At 43.1% G+C, this 22,197-nt stretch overlaps 1 protein-coding gene across 6 annotated transcripts in view; it reads right to left on the bottom strand.

Moving 5' to 3' along the window:
- Positions 1–465: 465 nt before the first annotated feature.
- The window catches only part of LOC135506041 (cyclin-dependent kinase 19-like), a 53,823-nt gene continuing 32,091 nt past the window's right edge, over positions 466–22,197 (bottom strand). The window contains exons 5-15 of one of the 6 annotated variants that reach the window (XR_010450335.1): positions 20,942–20,999; positions 15,388–15,519; positions 13,544–13,687; positions 13,174–13,243; positions 12,922–12,994; positions 12,349–12,446; positions 11,292–11,370; positions 8,095–8,316; positions 5,494–5,917; positions 4,388–5,121; positions 468–3,131 (exon numbers count right to left, since the gene is read on the bottom strand). Coding sequence is in view for 1 of the 6 variants with exons in the window: in XM_064925408.1 (XP_064781480.1) it covers positions 5,801–5,917; positions 8,095–8,316; positions 11,292–11,370; positions 12,349–12,446; positions 12,922–12,994; positions 13,174–13,243; positions 13,544–13,687; positions 15,388–15,519; positions 20,942–20,999 (993 nt within the window). In the remaining 5 variants the exon portion in view is untranslated. Of the gene's footprint in view, positions 3,132–4,310; positions 5,918–8,094; positions 8,317–11,291; positions 11,371–12,348; positions 12,447–12,921; positions 12,995–13,173; positions 13,244–13,543; positions 13,688–15,387; positions 15,520–20,941; positions 21,000–22,197 lie in introns of those variants that run through there. The other 5 variants (XR_010450334.1, XR_010450336.1, XR_010450333.1 and 2 more) reach the window with 5 other exon arrangements.

Consider the following 22,197-nt stretch of genomic DNA (forward strand, 5'->3'; position numbering starts at 1 on the left):
ATGACGGCTGCATTGTCCCATGGTGTTTATACTTGGATACTATTGTTTGTACAGATGAACGTGATACCTTCAGACGTTGGAAATTGCTCCCAAGGATGGACCAGACTTGTGGAGGTCTAAAATTCTGTTTCTGAGGAATTCTTTTGATTTTCCCATGATGTCAAGCAAAGAGGCACTGAATTTGAAGGTTGGCCTTGAAGCACATCCACAGGTACACCTCCAATTGACTCAAATGATGTCAATTAGCCTATCAGAAGCTTCTAAAGCCATGACATAATTTTCTGGAATTTTCCAAGCTGTTTCAAGGCACAGTCAACTTAGTGTATGTAAACTTCTGACCCACTGGAATTGTAATACAGTCAACTATAAGTGAAATAATCTGTCTGTAAACAATTGTTGGAAAAATTACTATTGTCATGCACAAAGTAGATGTCCTAACCGACTTGCCAAAACTATAGTTTGTTAACAAGAAATTTGTGGAGTGGTTGAAAAATGAGTTTTAATGACTCCAACCTAAGTGTATGTAAACTTCCAACTTCAACTGTATGATTGTATAATGTATGGGTTGTTCCACCATCTCGGTGCCATTTGAGAAGTGTAACTTGGTCCATATTTTGGGGGGATTTTACCTAATTCTAACATTCTGTCATAGAGAGCACATGTTCAACTTTATAAAAAATATGTTTTCCCAACTCAAGATTTTAAATTTAAAAACAAGTTTACTATAGCAAGTGCCTATTAAGTGCCAAATAAGGTAACACGGTTGACCGTAACATGGTTGACAATTTAATCTTAAATCAGCCATAAATCCCATTGTGACAGGCGGAATGGAATCATGTTGTGTGCATGTGGAGTGGCAATTAAATGCAAGCTTCACAAAAAAAAATAAGAAATTGCTAAAACATTTCTAGTCTGTATATCTACGGGTAACAGGGTTGACTTTTATGCTCGACAGCTCAATTTTCCACCACAAAACAACAGAAAATGGCCAAAAAGAGTAGAACCAGCTCACCTGATTTTACACTATGATTTGACTATTAGATGTTCAATGTTTGTTTTGAGAAGGAATAGTTTCACCACATTAAAAATTGAGTTGAGTTCACATAACAGGGTTGACCTTAAAATGAGGGATAGACGTAAATGAATAACTAATCACATGAAATAAATAATAATCTTCAGAAATGACTTTGTCAAAGCAACAAAATAACCAGGGCTTTACAATAATGGTGAAACTTGGAGAAATGTTTGGATTAAGTGGTTTGAAATCTTCCTATAAGTGACACAGGGTTAACTGAGGGACCTGTCAAAATACAGGATTTTCGCACATTAGCAAGCCTTTATTCATATAATAATCAAAGTCATTTCTCTAACCTCCAAACGAGCTTCAATGCCATACAACACTCCTTCCGTGGCCTCCAACTGCTCTTAAACGCTAGTAAAACCAAATACATGCTTTTCAACCGATCGCTGCCTGCACCCGCATGCCCGACGAGCATCACCACCCTGGATGGTTCCGACCTTGAATATGTGGACACCTATAAGTACCTAGGTGTCTGGCTAGACTGTAATCTCTCCTTCCAGACTCATATCAAACATCTCCAATCGAAAATCAAATCAAGAGTCGGCCTTCTATTCCGCAACAAAGCCTCCTTCACTCACGCCGCCAAACTTACCCTAGTAAAACTGACTATCCTACCGATCCTCGACTTCGGCGATGTCATCTACAAAATTGCCTCCAACACTCTACTCAGCAAACTGGATGCAGTTTATCACAGTGCCATCCGTTTTGTCACTAAAGCACCTTATACCACCCACCACTGCGACTTGTATGCTCTAGTCGGCTGGCCCTCGCTACATATTCGTCGCCAGACCCACTGGCTCCAGGTCATCTACAACTCCATGCTAGGTAAAGCTCCGCCTTATCTCAGTTCACTGGTCACGATGGCAACACCCATCCGTAGCACGCGCTCCAGCAGGTGTATCTCACTGATCATCCCTAAAGCCAAGACCTCATTTGGCCGCCTTTCGTTCCAGTACTCTGCTGCCTGTGACTGGAACGAATTGCAAAAATCCCAGAAGTTGGAGACTTTTATCTCCCTCACAAACTTCAAACATGTGCTATCTGAGCAGCTAACCGATCGCTGCAGCTGTACATAGTCTATTGGTAAATAGCCCACCCATTTTCACCTACCTGATCCCCATACTGTTTTTATTTATTTACTTTTCTGCTCTTTTGCACACCAATATCTCTACCTGTACATGACCATCTGATCATTTATCACTCCAGTGCTAATCTGCAAAATTGTAATTATTCGCCTACCTCCTCATGCCTTTTGCACACAATGTATATAGACTCCCCTTTTTTTGTACTGTGTTATTGACTTGTTAATTGTTTACTCCATGTGTAACTCTGTGTTGTCTGTTCACACTGCTAAGCTTTATCTTGGCCAGGTCGCAGTTGCAAATGAGAACTTGTTCTCAACTAGCCTACCTGGTTAAATAAAGGTGAAATAAAAAATAAAATTTAAAAAAAGATTGAATTCTACATGTAGTCTATATTAAAGGGCACTTCATTTAATATAGCAGGCTTTTAAAATTCAGAATTGGTGCACAATTTCTACTTAAAATATCCCAGGGATGCAAAAGGCACTCGTGGAACAACCATATACCATCCATATAGTTTATATTTCTTTACAATATTTCATTTAGAGTACAATTAACAATGCTGTAAGAAACAAGTGAATGCCTTCTTCAATTACGATGTTCAACAGTAGATTTACTATGTGGAAATGGATATCCCAATCGTTTTAAAAACCCTAAGAAAACTCTCAATCTCTCATAGTAAAATTTAAGCATTGCACCATTCTCTTTGATTTTGCATAGGAACTGTTTAACAGTTATTTGCCCCACGATCACTTGTTGGAGCCGCACAATGAATAATACTTTTGATACCTCGCTTGTATAGAGATAAATTGAGAAACAGTAATGTATTCTCAATGCTCTTCAACTATACTTCAGATATGCGCCAATAGAATAAAAGAGAGAAAAAAGGTTCAATAGCTGCTGGTTTTGTTCCCGAGTAAACGCCACTGTTCTGGGAAGGCTGTTGTTAATCCACTGGGCCTGTGTGCCTGCCAGATCATGTGGAAAATAGAAAAGAGAAACTCAAACCCAAACCAATACAGTTACAATGTATCAGCATCAAATAGAGAGCCAGTCCGATATGGAAAACATTCTGGGCGACTGTTAGGAACTCATCTTGAACAAGGAGGGAGCAGTCCCTTTTGTTCATCTAGTGTTTTTGGCATTCACCACAACACACATAAGACATACTGTACTTCAGTAACCTGGGAGTGCTGAGAAAGAAATATGGTCTGTGAGGAGAGAGGAGACAGACAGACAGACAGACAGACAGACAGACAGACAGACAGACAGACAGACAGACAGACAGACAGACAGACAGACAGACAGACAGACAGACAGACAGATGATGATCAACAGCAGATCTCTCAATCCGACAGATGATGATCAACAGCAGATCTCTCAATCCACCTGTTTGATTGAGCCAGAGATGACAGACAAATCAAACACAGAAGAACTGTGCAGTATTACTGTCAGAAGCAAACAGCATCACAGAGAGCAGTATATCAGTTGTTCAACACATGTTAGTACCTTGTATTGTTGCTGTGAATATTTTCTTACTATAGAAAACAAAAGAGTCTCTCTCCTTTGGCTACAAAAGGACAGTGTTGATGATCATCATCGTCAACATATGCCAGTTGAACACGACTTGTGTTTCTGAACATCACAAAAGGCCGTTTAAAGAATCGTAATGCAAAGTCTTGATAAAGATTTCCTTGATCCTTGTGACAAACTGAACACAATACATGTTCACCATAACTGAACAAGAGGTCCCGTTCTGTCAATAGCCACTAGATGTCAATGTTTCCACATCCCTTCCCTAGTCACAGAAGAAGCTGAAGTGGCTGTCTTATCCCATGTCCATCTACAGTCTCTCTGTGTGTTTGGACGGACGGACGGACGGACGGACGGACACACGTGTGTGTGTGTGTGTGTGTGTGTGTGTGTGTGTGTGTGTGTGTGTGTGTGTGTGTGTGTCCGTCCGTCCGTCCGTCCGTCCGTCCGTCCGTCCGTCCGTCCGTCCATATGATGTCGACGGACGGACGGACGGACACGTGTGTGTGTGTGTGTGTGTGTGTGTGTGTGTGTGTGTCCGTCCGTCCGTCCGTCCGTCCGTCCGTCCGTCCATATGATGTCGACGGACGGACGGACGGACGGACGGACGCACACACACACACACACACACACAGTGCAGATCCAGTCAACTAGTTCACAGGATAAGTACTATAAGAAAACATTTTTCTACCTGGGTTAATACCAGGGGTGTGGAGTTGAAGAGGCTGGGGTGCAAGACTTTCCATATTTGTTCCAGGTCTTTGCAGATCCGTTCAGCAGTGCAGTCCTTTGACTGAATAAGAGGAAATACAAGCATGTAAAGGGCAATAATGAAACATTAAAAGCTAGAAAAATACATGGAAAATAAAACATTATTAAGCAGTAACCGTCTCAGGAACATACACACTGTTAGCTGCACTATATGATGTCACCTTCAGTGATGTCTGTGTCCATGGAAAGACCTGTCAACCCAAGGTGTCCACAACAAGCATCTCACACACTCAAACACCTCTGGCCAGAAAGGAGAACATTCAGATTCGCCGACAAATGTTTCCTTGATGGACATGACTCATAGTAAAACAGTAGCTTGGTAGTTGTTATCGGTCAGGCGACATGGGGTACCTAGAGATGCTTACATAACTTGCTGCAGACTGAAGAAAGGCTGAGAAACGGTTCCTTCCAATGCAGACTTGCAGACTACAAATCTAGAAAAACAAAAGGCTAAAAATTAGAAAGCAAAAGTTTTTTTTATAACAAGATTAAGATAAAATGGTGTATTTCGTAATTCCCTGCAATTACATCAGCTAAAGAGCTAACTTTCTTCTGTACAAATGTATTTCCAAGCCAAGGGGAAGATCTCAGAAGAAGATCTTTTGTCATCAGGAAAGGATTGGCTCATTTTCTTCCTTTTGATTCAATAGTTATCTGGTAACAGAAATCCAGGGTAAACAACTGTACAGTGAAGGAAAGTGGTGACAGTAAAGGGCTATTTTCCTGTTTCATCCCATCTTCTTCTATATCGAACAATATTTACAAAAACATCCACAGTCAAAGTAAACAAACTCTACATAGCAAACGAGCAAAAACAAGTCTCTTGTTAAACAAATAAAAAAGTACTATATAGTATATATTTATATATGAACAGAGCTGCAATTCTTCCTCTTGAAGAACATGTTTTTGTAAGTGTCATGGTTCATAGTCTTTGTGTTGTATAGTCAGTTGCACCTGACGTGTTTCCTTCTTAGTTAAGTATCAATCCATTTTGCCACTTGATGATAATAGAAAATCTTGTCCTACCCCTCAAGGAGGCAGGGTTTGTTTTTGGTTCCTATGTTGAGTTGGCCTTCATATTGCAGTGCCCTCGGGTGGGTAAGTGTGAGGACATTGGCTGGAAGTGAGGCCAGGGTCAGTCGGTGTAGTAGGGCTGACATGAAGGCGGATAATGAGTGACTGTTGTGTTGTTGGAATTATCTGACACATAATGAGGTCTGATCAGGATGAGGAGTCAGTAATACCTTGGCCAGAGGGAGGTGAGAGGTTATGCTAAGGTTTGTTTTTGGGAGAGGGTTGGTTTGGGAGAGGCCCCTGGCCTGTTCTAAGAGCCTCAGTAGCGGTGTGGCTGGTGTGAGTACTGTGAGCTCTGCTGGGATGACGACGAGTATCCCTGGGACTGAGTGGAACCTTGGATGCTGCTTTGGTAACCAAGGCGGGAGCTGGAGTGCTGAAGTGGAGAAAAGAATGGAGAGGAAATAGTAAACCGTTGACAGCTAGAGACCACATTTGTCATTCATTCTTTTTCGGTCAACACCACTGTTAAAATTCCATTGTTTATTTTGACTTTGCATGGGGTTTGAAAATAAAACCTGTACAACATAAATTATTCCATAACTTTACCTTAGGACACCTTGTTGGAGGGAAATTACTTTTGTTGGCAATGTTTGCAATTGTAAATCTGGCTGAATAAGTTATAGGTCAAGAACGAGTCAAATAGAAAAGCATGATGCACACAGCCATAGATCTGTAGTACTTATCAACATACCGCCACAGCTTTCCAATCTTGTTTACTTGGCATCTAAAGATGTGGACTACTTCTCATAGATTTCTCAATGTAACAGTATAGCTTCCGTCCGTCCCCTCGCCCCTACCCGGGCTCGAACCAGGGACCCTCTGCACACATCAACAACTGACACCCACGAAGCATCGTTACCCATCGCTCCACAAAAGCCGTGGCCCTTGCAGAGCAAGGGGAACCACTACTTCAAGGTCTCAGAGCAAGTGACGTCACCGATTGAAACGCTATTAGCACGCACCACCGCTAACAAGCTAGCCATTTCACATCGGTTACATCAACATATTTAGCCAGAGACTACCAACCCAATTCCAAGCTATTTACAGTACCATGACCTACAATTATATATCCTAAAAAGTATACTGTATATCACACAACGGAATAAAATAAAATCAAAAGTGGCTGATGCCGAAGACCTGGGGGTCTGAATGAATAACTGATCTGGGTTAAAGGGGACTGAGCCACACATCAATAGACGTCAACAGAAGGGCTAACTAAACACCTGGCCGTGATTCACGCTAACCAACTCAGACTGGGCCCAAGGCCAAATGTCGTCTTAGAAAGGCAAGAAAAGGCAGAAGTCTCTGGTCTTTAGATGATAAACATTTATTAGGCCCCGAGGAGCTACAGCTGGACTGGTACCTAGAGGGCTTGGATGGAGGGTTGGGGGAATAGGAGAAGAACATGGCTGAAACCCCTGAAGTACAGAGACATCGGCCAAACTAATTCCAGTCGCCGCCTGTCTAGGAGTCTATCTACACTCACAGGCAGAAAGGAGGAGTGAGTTGTGCACATTAGGGTACTATAGCCTTGGGGAAAGTGATCAATGAGGGGGAAAGGGCGTTGAATGTGATGCCACAGACACAGCAAGCTAGCTCTGTCTGCCCATCCAGAAAGCAAGGGGATATTAATACATCTGTTCTGCTAAGGCTCGACTTTGAAGAGTCCAGCAGCTGTCCACATGCAGCCTCAGCCCCCTGCTAAATATAGCCTAGCACCTCGTCAGTCAGTCAGTCCAGAACCCCACAGGGTCCGGGCCTAGCCAGGAGGAGACACCTCTGAACAGAACACCATTGAGATCCGGACAACAGGGAGATTACCTTCATCTTACCTTTCTCATATGTAAAACACTCTCCTTTCCTCTGTACCATGAACTCCACTCTGTCACTCTTGCTCATAGTCCCTCTCCTTCTCACTTACTCACTCTTGCTCTAACTACAGCCTTTCTCACTCTCTCATTTACTCACTCACTCACACTTGCTCCAACTCTGTCTCTCTCTCTCACCCAGTGATAGGGGCTCAGTCAAAGATAGAGCAGGCGCCAAGAGGGGGAACAACAATGAGGGCAGCTTTTTTTGCTGTCACCTTTATCAACAGGCTAGTGTGAACTGGATGAATGACATTATCATTCTGATATAACATGACCTGCAATCCTACTAGCTAGCACAATACTCCACTCTGGTCTGAGTTGAGGGGGTTGTGTCTGTTCACTAAACGAGCACAACACGTGTTTTGCACGTCCCTGACATACTCTGCTGTACGCGTCTGTACGTGTTTTAAACCTTGAGGGCTCTTTGGGGAAAAGTTCACAGCCATTCATTTTTACTCCATAGTCAAATGAATCATTAATAAAGGAACACTGTTGATGGCACACGTTCTGGGTCCTCCAAGGGCCTATTTGGATGAAGCAAATTTGAATAAGTCAACCCTAGATAGCAAACATGCCGTAGGTTATAAACTGTTGGTGACTGTCATCGCCTTCCATCTCCTTTCAATTAAAAAATGGACAGTAATACTATGGATGTATGTAAGGCTGTAAAAGCTCAAACCTGGTGGATCCCAGTGCCTGAGGAGGCTCCTGAGGGCCCGGTGCGAGATTTCTTGTTGGGGGGCCCCTGGTCCTGGCCGTGCTGTAGGCCTCCCCCGGAGTTGGCTCCAGTAGCCCCTGCATTGCCGTTGGTCTGGGTGGAGCTCTGCTGGTTAGAAGCTTGCTGGGTGCCACTCTGCTGCTGGGCCTGGGCTGTCGTCTGCTGGTGCTGTTGGACCTGGTTCTGATGGAGGACAAACACATTCATGTTCAATTGAACAGATACAGAGTAACAGATGGAGACTGCAATAATATTCATTGTGCACCAACATACTAACAGTTTCCTTGGTGTACAACTTTATTGTAATCTCCGATTTTGCACCAACACACTCACAGTTTCCTATCCATACAAAACATATTCCATACATGCACATTGTAAATAAGGTCTGCTAACTCAATAAATGGTATCAAGACAACATTACTGTTCAACAACAGCCAAATGTACAAATCGCTCACTAATCAATCATGGTCACTGTTTACAGTATTTGGGAACTGGGAAGTGTGTTCCCAGTATTGCAGTGTTAGTTTGGGCTTAGTAAACAGTGGGCTGAAATTATTGAACAAGAATTACGCTCCGAGCCTTCAGGCCAGCTTATCACTTCTCAACAGCTCCACGACCACGAGGCTGAGACACGTGAAAGTTTGGGTCAGCTAAAACAATGAGTCCCTCTCATACCCTCTGGGCCCTGGTTGGCACAGAGGCCCTGCAGCCTTCATGACGGCTGCTCTGAGGCAACACTTGTATCAGGTGTTGCCTACTTGACAACAGCTGCCAATGTGATGCAGGGCGGGGATTCGCAGAAACCGCTCAGTTGGAAGGGGACTGGTATTTCTCTGGCTGTAGCACATGCATACACTCCGCTTCACCTCAAACACACTGATTTGGCTTGGCATAATACAAGCACCTGCTTTCTATAGGGTCTGGTATATTCACAACATGGTGTTTGATACCAGCCAGCCGACAGTACATTATCAGTAACACTATGGTCCAATTAAAGCCTCCTGTAGCCTATCTGCTATCAGGGGAACAGCTCCACGTTAATGACCTTTACCTCAAGGAAGATGTGAAGTTTAGTGAGAGTTTAGTGAGATAAGTCTTGAGATAAGTCTCGAGAGCTTAGTGAGATACAATTTCGAGAGCTTAGTGAGATACGCGTGGAGAGCTTAGTGAGATACGTGTTGAGAGCTTAGTGAGATACGCTTCCGAGAGCTTAGTGAGATACGCGTGGAGAGCTTAGTGAGATACGCGTGGAGAGCTTAGTGAGATACGCGTGGAGAGCTTAGTGAGATACGCGTGGAGAGCTTAGTGAGATACGCGTGGAGAGCTTAGTGAGATACGCTTTCGAGAGCTTAGTGAGACACGCGTGGAGAGCTTAGTGAGATACGCGTGGAGAGCTTAGTGAGATACGCGTGGAGAGCTTAGTGAGATACGCGTGGAGAGCTTAGTGAGATACACGTGGAGAGCTTAGTGAGACACGCATGGAGAGCTTAGTGAGACACGCATGGAGAGCTTAGTGAGACACGCGTGGAGAGCTTAGTGAGACACGCATGGAGAGCTTAGTGAGACACGCATGGAGAGCTTAGTGAGACACGCATGGAGAGCTTAGTGAGACACGCATGGAGAGCTTAGTGAGACACGCGTGGAGAGCTTAGTGAGATACGCGTGGAGAGCTTAGTGAGACACGCGTGGAGAGCTTAGTGAGACACGCATGGAGAGCTTAGTGAGATACGCGTGGAGAGCTTAGTGAGACACGCATGGAGAGCTTAGTGAGATACGCTTTCGAGAGCTTAGTGAGATACGCTTTCGAGAGCTTAGTGAGACACGCATGGAGAGCTTAGTGAGATACGCGTGGAGAGCTTAGTGAGACACGCATGGAGAGCTTAGTGAGACACGCATGGAGAGCTTAGTGAGACACGCATGGAGAGCTTAGTGAGACACGCATGGAGAGCTTAGTGAAACACGCATGGAGAGCTTAGTGAGATACGCTTTCGAGAGCTTAGTGAGACACGCATGGAGAGCTTAGTGAGATACGCTTTCGAGAGCTTAGTGAGATACGCATGGAGAGCTTAGTGAGATACGCTTTCGAGAGCTTAGTGAGACACGCATGGAGAGCTTAGTGAGATACGCATGGAGAGCTTAGTGAGACACGCATGGAGAGCTTAGTGAGATATTCTTTCGAGAGCTTAGTGAAATACGCATCAAGAGCTTAGTGAGACACGCTTTCGAGAGCTTAGTGAAATACGCGTCGAGAGCTTAGTGAGATACGCATAGAAAAAGTGTATGACAGAGAAGGCCTGGGGTTCCCTCTCAATTCATATCTCACTCTTCCACCTGTATCCCATGAACTAAAGGCAACCACCTGACACACTTTAGAGTTTTACCTTCTGATTTCTCATCTTTGTTTAGCTGATGTGCTATCAGGTGACGGGCTAACTGGAGTGACGTTAACCTCCAGAGGTGATTGGACCAACCCTTCTCCTGTGTTGCTGGCTGAAGCTGCTGCTGTTGTGCAGCTTGTCCTTAATCCTTATTATCCCATGGTGTGTCTTTCTCTCTTCCCTTATTTTAAAGGAGTGGGGCAGTCCCACTCCTCACATATTTTCTGTTTATTGGATAGGACACAGGTATACAGTAAAGATGGGGCAGGAATCAAATTCATGCTGCTGCAGTGGTATATGTGGTCTGGAGGCAGCGGCTCAGAACACTTCATCACCCTAGGCCACAGACTGCTCATTTTCAATGGACCCTTACCCTGCACTTTCAATAACCTTATGAAACCCCTACTGCTGGGCTGACATTCCACTACTGTTTCTATTAAGGTATTTTGGGTCTATTTATTAAGCTGTTTTGCGTCTTTTTATTAAAGTGTTTTGGGTCTATTTATTAATAAGGTGTTTTGGGTCTATTTATTAAGGTGTTTTGGGTCTATTTATTAATAAGGTGTTTTGGGTCTATTTATTAATAAGGTGTTTTGGGTCTATTTATTAAGGTGTTTTGGGTCTATTTTGTAAGGTGTTTTGGGTCTATTCAGACAGCACGATGACAGTTGTTAATAAAAGCATAAGGACAAAGAAGGCTCAGAATTGTGGGGGATTCTTGATGCATATCCCAGGATTACACTTTTAGTCTATAGCCCAAAGCATTTCACCTCTGTTTACCTTCTCTGTTTTCTCATCTGGCTCATCTTCGTTCAGAAACTCTCGTTTTGGGTAAGGTATCTGACATCTGGCAAATACACTGCAGGAGAGAATGAGACGAGGGATACACACAATCACAAACTGACTGGCTGGGTGCTATGCGTACAAAGACCAATTATTCTTGATGAACAGTGGCTTGTGAAAGTATTCACCCCCATGGGCATTTTTCCTATTTTGTTGCCTTACGATCTGGAATTAAAATAGATTTTTTTGAGGGTTTGTATAACTTGATTTACACAACATGCTTTGAAGATGCAAAATGTTTTTTTATTGTGAAACAAACAAGAAATAAGACAAAAAACTTGAGCGTGCATAACTATTCACCCCCTCTAAGTCAATACTTTGTAGAGCCACCTTTTGCAGCAATTACAGCTGCAAGTGTCACGGTTGATTTCCTCCTCTTCGTCGCCTAGTGGTGTTGCAGACTCTGGGGCCTTTCAGAACAGGTGTAATATATACTAAGATCATGTGACAGATCATGTGACACTTAAATAAAGTCCACCTGTGTGCAATCTAACTAATTATGTAATTGGTTGCACCAGATCTTATTTAGGAGCTTCATAGCAAAGGGGATGAATACATATGCATGCACCACCATTTTTTTAAATGTTTTGAAACAAGTTATTTTTTTCATTTCACTTCACCAATTTGGACTATTTTGTGTATGTCCATTGCATGAAATCCAAATAAAAATGAATGTATATTACAGGTTGTAATGCAACCAAATAGGAAAAACGCCAAGGGGGTGAATACTTTTGCAAGGCACTGTATCTATGTTTTTTTAAACACACACAACCAGGCCACTCGAGATAAAAACAGGAAACTATCAAATTCAAATAACAGACTATGACTATGAAATCAAATTGTAAGTGGGCTGTTTTTAGTTCACTGAATCAACAATCGCCATTGTTAGTTTATCAGACAGATGTATCATGGTGAAGATGTAACTGTGTTAATGTGTGGAGAGGATGACGATGATCTAGACTGTGTTTGGAAAATGAAGTTTAGTTGCTCTCACTCTGAGGTTGGTAAGGGATCCTCCAGGAAATATGGGTCCTGTAGTGCCTGTTCGGACGTAATCCTTTTAGTGGGGTCCATTGTAAGGAGTTTCTGGAGCTGAAAGGTGGTTAATGAACACTGGGTTAGTGGTGCCAAGCAAACCCGATCAGCCAGCCCAGGCTTATTGGTTTTACAGCACTAATATCTAGATTGGGCCTTGTTATCTTATATTCTCCATTATAAATTTGGTGGTTCGAGCCCTGAATGCTGATTGGCTGACAGCCGTGGTATTTCAGACAGTATACCACAGGTATGACAACATTTTTTACTGCTCTAATTACATTGGTAACAAGTTTATAATATCAATAAGGCTCCTCGGGGGTTTGTGGTATATGGCCAACATACCTTCGCTTTGCGTCATGAATAAGAACAACCCTGAGCCGTGGTATATTTGCCATATACCACCCCCTTGTGACTTACATATTGCTTAAGTATAAATCACTCTATGGTGTGGTTGAGTAGATACGTTAGCATGCCCTCCATAAACTGGCACCTATGTTCAAGCATCTAATGGTTACTAGAAGGTGCTTACCAACAGGAAAACCTTGCTGTCAGGTTTGACTTTATGCTTCTCCATGTATTTGATTAGACTGCTATTTGCATACCTGAGAATGGGTGAAACACAGCAAAGACAAAAACGGACATCTTAAAGCAGGGGAATAGTCTCAACATGCTGCCTCCTTGAGAGAACGGTTGAAACGTGATGTAAGATGTGTGTAACGGGTTCAGGTATCCTTTGACAGCCGAGAAAGCCCAGGTATGGTCAGAATGTCAAGTCACTCACGTCGTTCTCCTGAAGTCTTTCTGAAGGGTGGGGAACTCTGGCATCTTCCTGATGTCTTCCCAATCTTTATCTGGCCAATTCAAACAGAAAAACTTAAGTCACTTTCACCCAATTCTTATACTTGGACGAAGCACATGCTGTCTTCAGAGGATAATGTAATCTACTGTACATATTGTAGCTATGACAACAAGCACATGAGAAGATCAAGGTTGATGATGACATAGTATACGTCATGACTTTCATGACCGTGGGAATGTAACTGGTCTTTTACTGTGTGTTTCACATGGTCTTATCATGCATGTGTGTGTGTGTGTGTGTGTTGTGTGTTGTGTGTTGTGTGTGTGCGAGCATGTGTGTGTGCTGGTCAGACCTGCTGGGAAGCCCATGACACTGAATATCCTGTCCAGCTGGTCGTGGTGGAAGGGGTTGCTGGTCTTAATGTCCTCCTGGCGACAGTGGAATATCGGCTCCGATGTCAGCAGCTCCGCAAAGATGCAGCCAATCGCCCAAATGTCTGCATCGGACAGACAAGCAGTTAGCAATTAGACTCAAGTGGTCTTGGCCTATACCTTTGACCTTAGCAGGGAAGGACACAAAGACATCAGGCATCAAGGGCTATCTGTCTGTGACAATGTCTTCATCCTTCACTCTGTTTGGAAACTAGCCTTTTGTACCCATTATATTATATGTCCCATTGTGGAGAAACAGAGTGAAGGATTCAAATATCTGTTAGTGAGAATGTCTTTATCCTTCCCTATGTTTCTCCACTACAGGACACAGAAAACGATGGGTACACTGTGTATTATGAGACACAAACTAAACTCCTCTAAACTCCTTTCAACAGTCACAGGCTGTAATGGATGCCAAGGGACTTAACGTGTTCAGATCTGCTACACTGTATGCATCTGTGATGACACCCTGAAGGGCTTGTTGGGTTTGGCCTGGAGGGCTCGATTGGCTCGATTGAGTAATATATGTCATTTATACTTGACATTCCCAGGCAAGGGTTCCAGGGATTTATTTTATTTAACCTTTATTTAACCAGGCAAGTCAATTAAGAACAAATGTAATTTAAGACAAAATGGGCAACACAGACAGAAGATACTGGCAACAGTACAAATACAACAGCAAACCAACAGTAGGTGTGTGTGTGTGTGTGTGTGTGTGTGTGTGTGTGTGTGTGTGTGTGTGTGTGTGTGTGTGTGTGTGTGTGTGTGTGTGTGTGTGTGTGTGTGTGTGTGTGTGTGTGTGTGTGTGTGTGTGTGTGTGTGTGTGTGTGTGCAGGCAGGCATGTGTGTGGTGTGTGTGAAATAATACAAACAACATGCTTCCTTACATAAGGCAAAACAAAGAGGTAACATCGGGTGACAACTATGTGTCAACAACCTGTACTTGTAGGTTGGTTTGGAGGGAATTCCAAGACCAGGGGGCTGAGTAATGAAATGACCTTTTTCTATGCTCGGTTCTAATTTTCGTAACTCTTAGCATAAAACAAGACTGAGATCTGAGCTTGTATGCGTTTTCATTTCAAGCTAGAACAGAGGATAGATTAAATGGCAGTATTCCTAAAATGGCCTTATAAATAGGAATATAAGAGTGTTGGAGCCTGCGTGTTGCTAGGGATGTCATCTAGCTAATTATACACAAGACATACCCTTCATACAGATAAAGACCACGTATCACACTGCTTGTCAGGCCCTTGCTGTCAATGACACCCACAAAGTATCTGTGAATGTCCACATATACTGAGTCTGACCAGAGCTGTATATTTGAGATTTTATTCATTTAGCAGATGCTCTTATCCAGAGTGAGTGCATACATTGTTTGTCCTTTTTCGTACTGGTCCCCCGTGGGAATCGAAACCACAACTCCGGGGTTGCAAGCGCCATGCTGTACCAACTGAGCCACACAGGACCAAACATGGCTCTGAGGCTTGCATAGAGTAACGAGAGTAAATGCAAAAACTGTTTAAGTAAACAATCAAGGAGCAAAGTTCTACTGGCCTGTCTGTGCTGGTCGGTTTCAATTCATTTTCCATCTAATCTCCACGCTTTGGTTACAAAATAGGAAGCATGTGTTAGGTATGAAAATCACAATAACTTCTCTGAAACGTCTTTCAACGTATGTACCTTTAGTATGAAAATAATTCAGGCTACAACTTCTATGGAAGGTCTTTTGATGTATGTACCTCTTGCCTTAAGGCTAACAACTCACCGATTGCTTTGGTGTAATGTCTGGCCCCTAGCAGAAGCTCAGGGGCCCTGTACCAAAATGTCACCACAACGGGGTCAAGGTCTGCCAGGGGTTTGAGAGGAGAGTTGAAGAGTCTGGCGAAGCCCATGTCAGCTAAAACGTGGGTAAAATAGTGGGGGAAACACAACATAGTATCAACGTATATAAGATAGTGGGGAAAACACCACATAGTATCAACGTATATAAGATAGTGGGGGAAACACCACATAGTATCAACGTATATAAGATAGTGGGGGAAACACCACATAGTATCAACGTATATAAGATAGTGGGGAAAACACCACATAGTATCAACGTATATAAGATAGTGGGGAAAACACCACATAGTATTAACGTATATAAGATAGTGGTGGAAACACCACATAGTATCAACGTGAATGAATGACAATGAAACACAGGGCGGCCTGAACCCAAGGTTACTATTGATATTGATTATTATTGATATTTGTACTGCACTGTTGAGGGAGCTGGCATGTAAGCCTTTCTCTGCACCGTTCATACCTGCTGTAAACTGTGTACATGATGAATAAACTTTGACTTGATTTCAGTGAGGGAGGTAGTGCTTGGTTGTAGGAAGGATCTCAGGCTCTGTTGAGCAAACCATACAGATGTGGGATCTTAAATTGAGCCAGTTTGTCACAGCAGGAAAATAATCCTGCAGTAACAGGAAATGTGAATTATTATGTGGATGACTTTTCCTTCAGCGAGACTGAAGATTGGTCTGAAGAATTGCATGACAAGATAAGCCTCAAGACGGTCCTGCCACCCCCAAAATCTTTTAAGAGCTCAATGCTGCTGTTCCTGTCTCTCTGCGGGTCTGGACTCACACGACTTGTTCCATTTGCTTGGGCCCAAAGCAAGCTCGAGACGGCATTCAGGACCCCCGGAATGCGTCAGCTGCATCCTGTTATCCTCCAAGATGCGGAGGGAACAATTGGTGATCTCTGCACTCTCAGGGCTCTTCTGGAGATGATGAAACTGACGACATTGGGGATATGGAGGACGCTATTTTCAAAGAGCCGACTCCACTGACCCAAGCTCACGGCCTCCCCTCCCCCCAAGGAGGCTAAGTGTAGCAGTGACACCGAGGAGAGGGAAGAGTTCTCCGACCTCTCCTTCGGGAAAATCGTCCGCTCTGCCAACTTCCCTACGCTCCGACTTCCCAGGGATTATCGAGGGGGCTCGGTCAAGTCAGAGATACTGACATGATGGTGGGCGGGCCTCTGGCTCAGCGATGCAAAGTGGCGGAACCTATAGCTCCTGCCATGCCCTCGCTGAATAGGTATGAAGAAGGCTCCTGAGATGAACAACTAATGGCAAGGGAAGCGGGAAAATCATATTTACCCTTTACCAGAGTGGAGGGGAGGGCAAGAACCCTTCACCATGGGAGAAGACGCTGGCTGCCCACTTTATTCCAGGCTACAGCCAATGGAACGCAAAAAAGCTTTAAAACAAAGTAAAGTCAAAACAAAGTCAAGTCTTACATTTCTAAGTGGATATTACAAACTTCCGAAGCCTTTTTAAGCTCAAATACACTACAAGTTTTACAATTTGAAATGGAATGTTCTCTTGAAACAGGGTTGATCAAACTAAGATACCATGATTAATGTATAGCTTGTCAAAGCAACCATGCTTGAATTCTGTCTGTAGTCTTATGGGGAGGTTTTCTCTCTGTAGTCTTATGGGAAGGTCTTTTGTTTGTAGTCTTATGGGAAGGTCTTTTGTTTGTAGTCTTATGGGGAGGTCTTCTGTCTGTAGTCTTATGGGAAGGTCTTTTGTTTGTAGTCTTATGGGGAGGTCTTCTGTCTGTAGTCTTATGGGAAGGTCTTTTGTTTGTAGTCTTATGGGGAGGTCTTTTGTTTGTAGTCTTATGGGAAGGTCTTTTGTTTGTAGTCTTATGGGGAGGTCTTCTGTCTGTAGTCTTATGGGGAGGTCTTCTGTCTGTAGTCTTATGGGGAGGTCTTCTGTCTGTAGTCTTATGGGGAGGTCTTCTGTCTGTAGTCTTATGGGAAGGTCTTTTGTTTGTAGTCTTATGGAAAGGTCTTTTGTTTGTAGTCTTATGGGGAGGTCTTCTGTCTGTAGTCTTATGGGAAGGTCTTTTGTTTGTAGTCTTATGGAAAGGTCTTTTGTTTGTAGTCTTATGGGGAGGTCTTCTGTCTGTAGTCTTATGGGGAGGTCTTCTGTCTGTAGTCTTATGGGAAGGTCTTTTGTTTGTAGTCTTATGGGAAGGTCTTCTCTCTGTAGTCTTATGGGAAGGTATTTTGTTTGTAGTCTTATGGGAAGGTCTTCTCTCTGTAGTCTTATGGGAAGGTATTTTGTTTGTAGTCTTATGGGAAGGTCTTTTGTTTGTAGTCTTATGGGGAGGTCTTCTCTCTGTAGTCTTATGGGAAGGTCTTTTGTTTGTAGTCTTATGGGGAGGTCTTTTGTCTGTAGTCTTATGGGAAGGTCTTTTGTTTGTAGTCTTATGGGGAGGTCTTTTGTCTGTAGTCTTATGGGAAGGTCTTTTGTTTGTAGTCTTATGGGGAGGTCTTCTGTCTGTAGTCTTATGGGAAGGTCTTTTGTTTGTAGTCTTATGGGGAGGTCTTCTGTCTGTAGTCTTATGGGAAGGTCTTTTGTTTGTAGTCTTATGGGGAGGTTTTCTCTCTGTAGTCTTATGGGAAGGTCTTTTGTTTGTAGTCTTTTGGGAATGTCTTCTGTTTGTAGTCTTATGGGGAGGTCTTCTGTCTGTAGTCTTATGGGGAGGTCTTCTGTCTATAGTCTTATGGGAAGGTCTTTTGTTTGTAGTCTTTTGGGAATGTCTTCTGTTTGTAGTCTTATGGGGAGGTCTTCTGTTTATAGTCTTTTATTTACCCCCTTTTTCTCCCCAATTTCGTGGTGTCCAAGTGTTAGTAGTTACTGTCTTGTCTCATCGCAACAACTCCCGTACGGGCTCGGGAGAGACGAAGGTCGAGAGTCATGCTTCCTCCGAAACACAACCCAACCAAGCCTCACTGCTTCTTAACACAGCGCACATCCAACCCGGAAGCCAGCCGCACCAATGTGTCAGAGGCAACACCGTACACCTGGCGAACTGGTCAGCACGCACTGTACCCGGCCTGCCCCAGGAGTTGCTATTGCGCGATGAGACAACGATATCCCTACCGGCCAAACCCTCACTAACCCAGACGATGCTAGGCCAATTGTGCATCGCGCCATGGACCTCCCAGTCGCGGTCGGCTGTGACAGAGCCTAGGCTCGAACCCAGAGTCTCTGGTGGCACAGCCTTAGACCACTGCGCCACCCGGGAGGCCCCTGTTTGTAGTATTTTTGGAAGGTCTTCTGTTTGTATTCTTATGGGAAGGTCTTCTGTGTCTGTGCAGCACCTGAAGTGAAGTTTGGTGGTCTGGTCTGGTATGTTGGGTGTCACACTGCCATTGACACCCATGCATCCCTGAGCAGCAGTTATCATGGGGGTTCAGTGACTCTAAAACAATAACTTAGCACTAATGCTAGACTCTCAGGGTTAGGGTATAAATAGAGTACGGCCGGTACTGCTGACCTGTGACATCATCCTAGAACAGTGCCATGCTGGGGAGTGGGTTATGCAATAGCATGATCTGTGTGATGTGGCCATTTTAAGGCTCTCTGCCTGGTCCTGTGTCCCTGTATTCAGAGACCCTCTCAGAGGCTGGTTGAAGGTTAAAGCTGCAGCCATTGTCAAGTAAACAACCTCATCGATCTACAGTTGAAGTCAGAAGTTTACATACACTTAGGTTGCATTCATTACAACTTGTTTTTCAACCACTCCACAAATTTCTTGTAAACAAACTATATTTGTGGCAAGTTGGTTAGGACATCTACAAGTCATTTTTCCAACAATTGTTTACAGGCAGATTATTTCACTTATAATTTACTGTATCACAATTCCAGTGGGTCAGAAGTTCACATACACTAAGTTGACTGTGCCTTTAAACAGCTTGGAAAATTCCAGACAATTATGTCATGGCTTTAGAAGTTTCTGATAGGCAAATTGACATCATTTGAGTCAATTGGAGGTGTACCTGTGGATGTATTTCAAGGACTACCTTCAAACTCTGTGTCTCTTGGCTTGACATCATGGGAAAATCAAAAGAAAATCAGCCAAGACCTCAGAAACAAAATTGTAGACCTCCACCAGTCCGGTTCATCCTTGGGAGCAATTTCCAAACGCCTGAAGGTACCACGTTCATCCCACATTCATCTGTACAAACAATAGTGCGCAAGTATAAACACCATGGGACCACGCAGCCGTCATACCGCTCAGGAAGAGATGCGTTCTGTCTCCTAGAGATGAATGTACTTTGGTGCGAAAAGTGCAAATCAATCCCAGAACAACAGCAAAGGATATTGTGAAGATGCTGGAGGAAACAGATACAAAAGTATCTAGTCACATATCGACATAACTTGAAAGGCCACTCAGCAAGGAAGAAGCCACTGCTCCAAAACCGCCATAAAAAAAGCCAGACGATTTGTAACTGCACATGGGGACAAAGACCATACCTTTTGGAGAAATGTCCTCTGGTCTGATGAAAGAAAAATAGAACTGTTTGGCCATAATGACCATTGTCAATTTTGGAGGAAAAAAGGGGAGGCTTGCAAGCCAAAGAACACCATCCCATCCGTGAAGCACGGGGTGGCAGCATCATGTTGTGGGGGTGCTTTGCTGCAGGAGGGACTGGTGAACTTCACAAAATAAATCAATAGATCATGAGGAAGGAAAATTATGTGGATATACTGAAGCAACATCTCAAAACATCAGTCAGGAAGTTAAAGCTTGGTCACAAATGGGTCTTCCAAATGGACAATGACACCAAGCATACTTCCAAAGTTGTGGCACAATGGCTTACGAACAATAAAGTCAAGGTATTGGAGTGACCATCACATAGAACATTTGTGGGCAGAGCTGAAAAAGCATGTGAGAGCCAGGAGGCCTACAAACCTGACTCAGTTACACCAGCTCTGTCAGGAGGAATGGGCCAACATTCACCCAACTTATTGTGGGAAGCTTGTGGAAGGCTACCCGAAACGTTTGACCCAAGTTAAACAATTTAAAGGCAATGCTACCAAATACTAATTGAGTGTATGTAAACTTCGGACCCCACTGGGAATGTGTTGAAAGAAATAAAAGCTGAAATAAATCATTCTCTCTACTATTATTCTGACATTTCACATTCTTAAAATAAAGTGGTGATCCTAACTGACCTAAGACAGGGAATTTTTGCTAGGATGAAATGTCAGGAATTGTGAAAAACTGAGTTTAAATGTATTTGGCTAAGGTGTATGTAAACTTCCGACTTAAACTGTATCTGCTATAGAAATAATGGACACATTATTAAGCTGTTTTGCTCACATTCAAGTTTCAAATGGGAATACAAACAATATGATGTATAATCAACCTACTGACAGAGTTTTAAGCTTTAATTAACTGAATCAGCAGCCCGCTCCATCAATCATCTACAGTGTATTGACTTCAGAGTGTAAATTTAGCCCATCTTACCGATTTTCACTCGCCCTCGTTCTGAGCCCTCCCCCATAACCAGAATGTTGGCTGGTTTCTAGAGGAGAGAGAGACAAACAGACAAACATTTAATCATCTTGTTCTGTGTGTGTTTCAGCCATTAGGGAAGCCTCAGAGGCTCCAATAACAAGTAAGACAACACAACATAGAAACGAGGTTACTCTCACTTCACAGGTGTATCACATATTATAAACTGGGTAGTTTTGCTCCTAGATACTGATTGGCTGAAAGCTGTGGCATTTCAGACATTCTAAATTGTGTGGTTCAAGCCTTGAATGCTGATTAGCTGAAAGCCAATACCACGGGAATGACAAAACATTTATTTTTACTACTCTAATTATGTTGGTAACCAGTTTATAATAGCAATAAGGCACCTTGGGGGTTTGCGGTGTATGGCCAATATACCACGGCTAAGGGCTGTATCCAAGCACTCCATGTTGTGTCATACTTAAGAACATCTCTTAGTCATTGTATATTGGCCATATACCACACCTCCTTAGGCCTTATTGCTTAAATAGACAAAAATGCCATGCATGTCCAATGTCTTTTGGAGGGAAGTTTTGGTAATATCAGTGTAACATACAAATAACAGAGGTAGAGCATGACAAATGGAAAGCGAATTGCGCTATTGACCTACATACTGCCAAAGACAAAAAAAAGAGGTCAAACTACTATAAAACTTCTGTGAAAGATTGCTCTGTCAATGATTGTACTGATCATTGATATCAAGGTCTGCCATGGTTGTGAATCATGCCTGTTCCTTTGGGACACTGATTCCAACCTCGCAATAATCTCTAACTTAGTCTGTGTTTTAGGGCTTTGGGGAGGAATTATATTATGATGCCCAGTATAGTTCTGTGGTTTCCTGCATGATACCAGAACCACCTAGCCAATTCAAATCCGGACACATGGAGAAACCAGACAGACAGTCTGTGTTCCAAGAACTCATCTTGCAGAAAACAAATTTACATTATATGTCAATCAAAGAACACAGTTTGCCATGGTGTGTCCAGCACATAACCACCACTGTTTTCACTTCACTTTATCCAAAGATTTATGCCCAAAGAAAAATAATCTAGCTCTGCTTCATCTCCTACCCATCCACTATCCATGCTGCACATTAAAGACATCACAGTGCCAGATGTATACAGTACACAATAACATTTCCAATGACTATATTCAACTAGTAGGCAACCCACTATTTATTTCATCTTATAAAACGGGTGGGTCTAATC

This window comes from Oncorhynchus masou, chromosome 19, assembly GCF_036934945.1.
Source record: "Oncorhynchus masou masou isolate Uvic2021 chromosome 19, UVic_Omas_1.1, whole genome shotgun sequence".
Taxonomy (NCBI): Eukaryota; Metazoa; Chordata; class Actinopteri; order Salmoniformes; family Salmonidae; genus Oncorhynchus; species Oncorhynchus masou.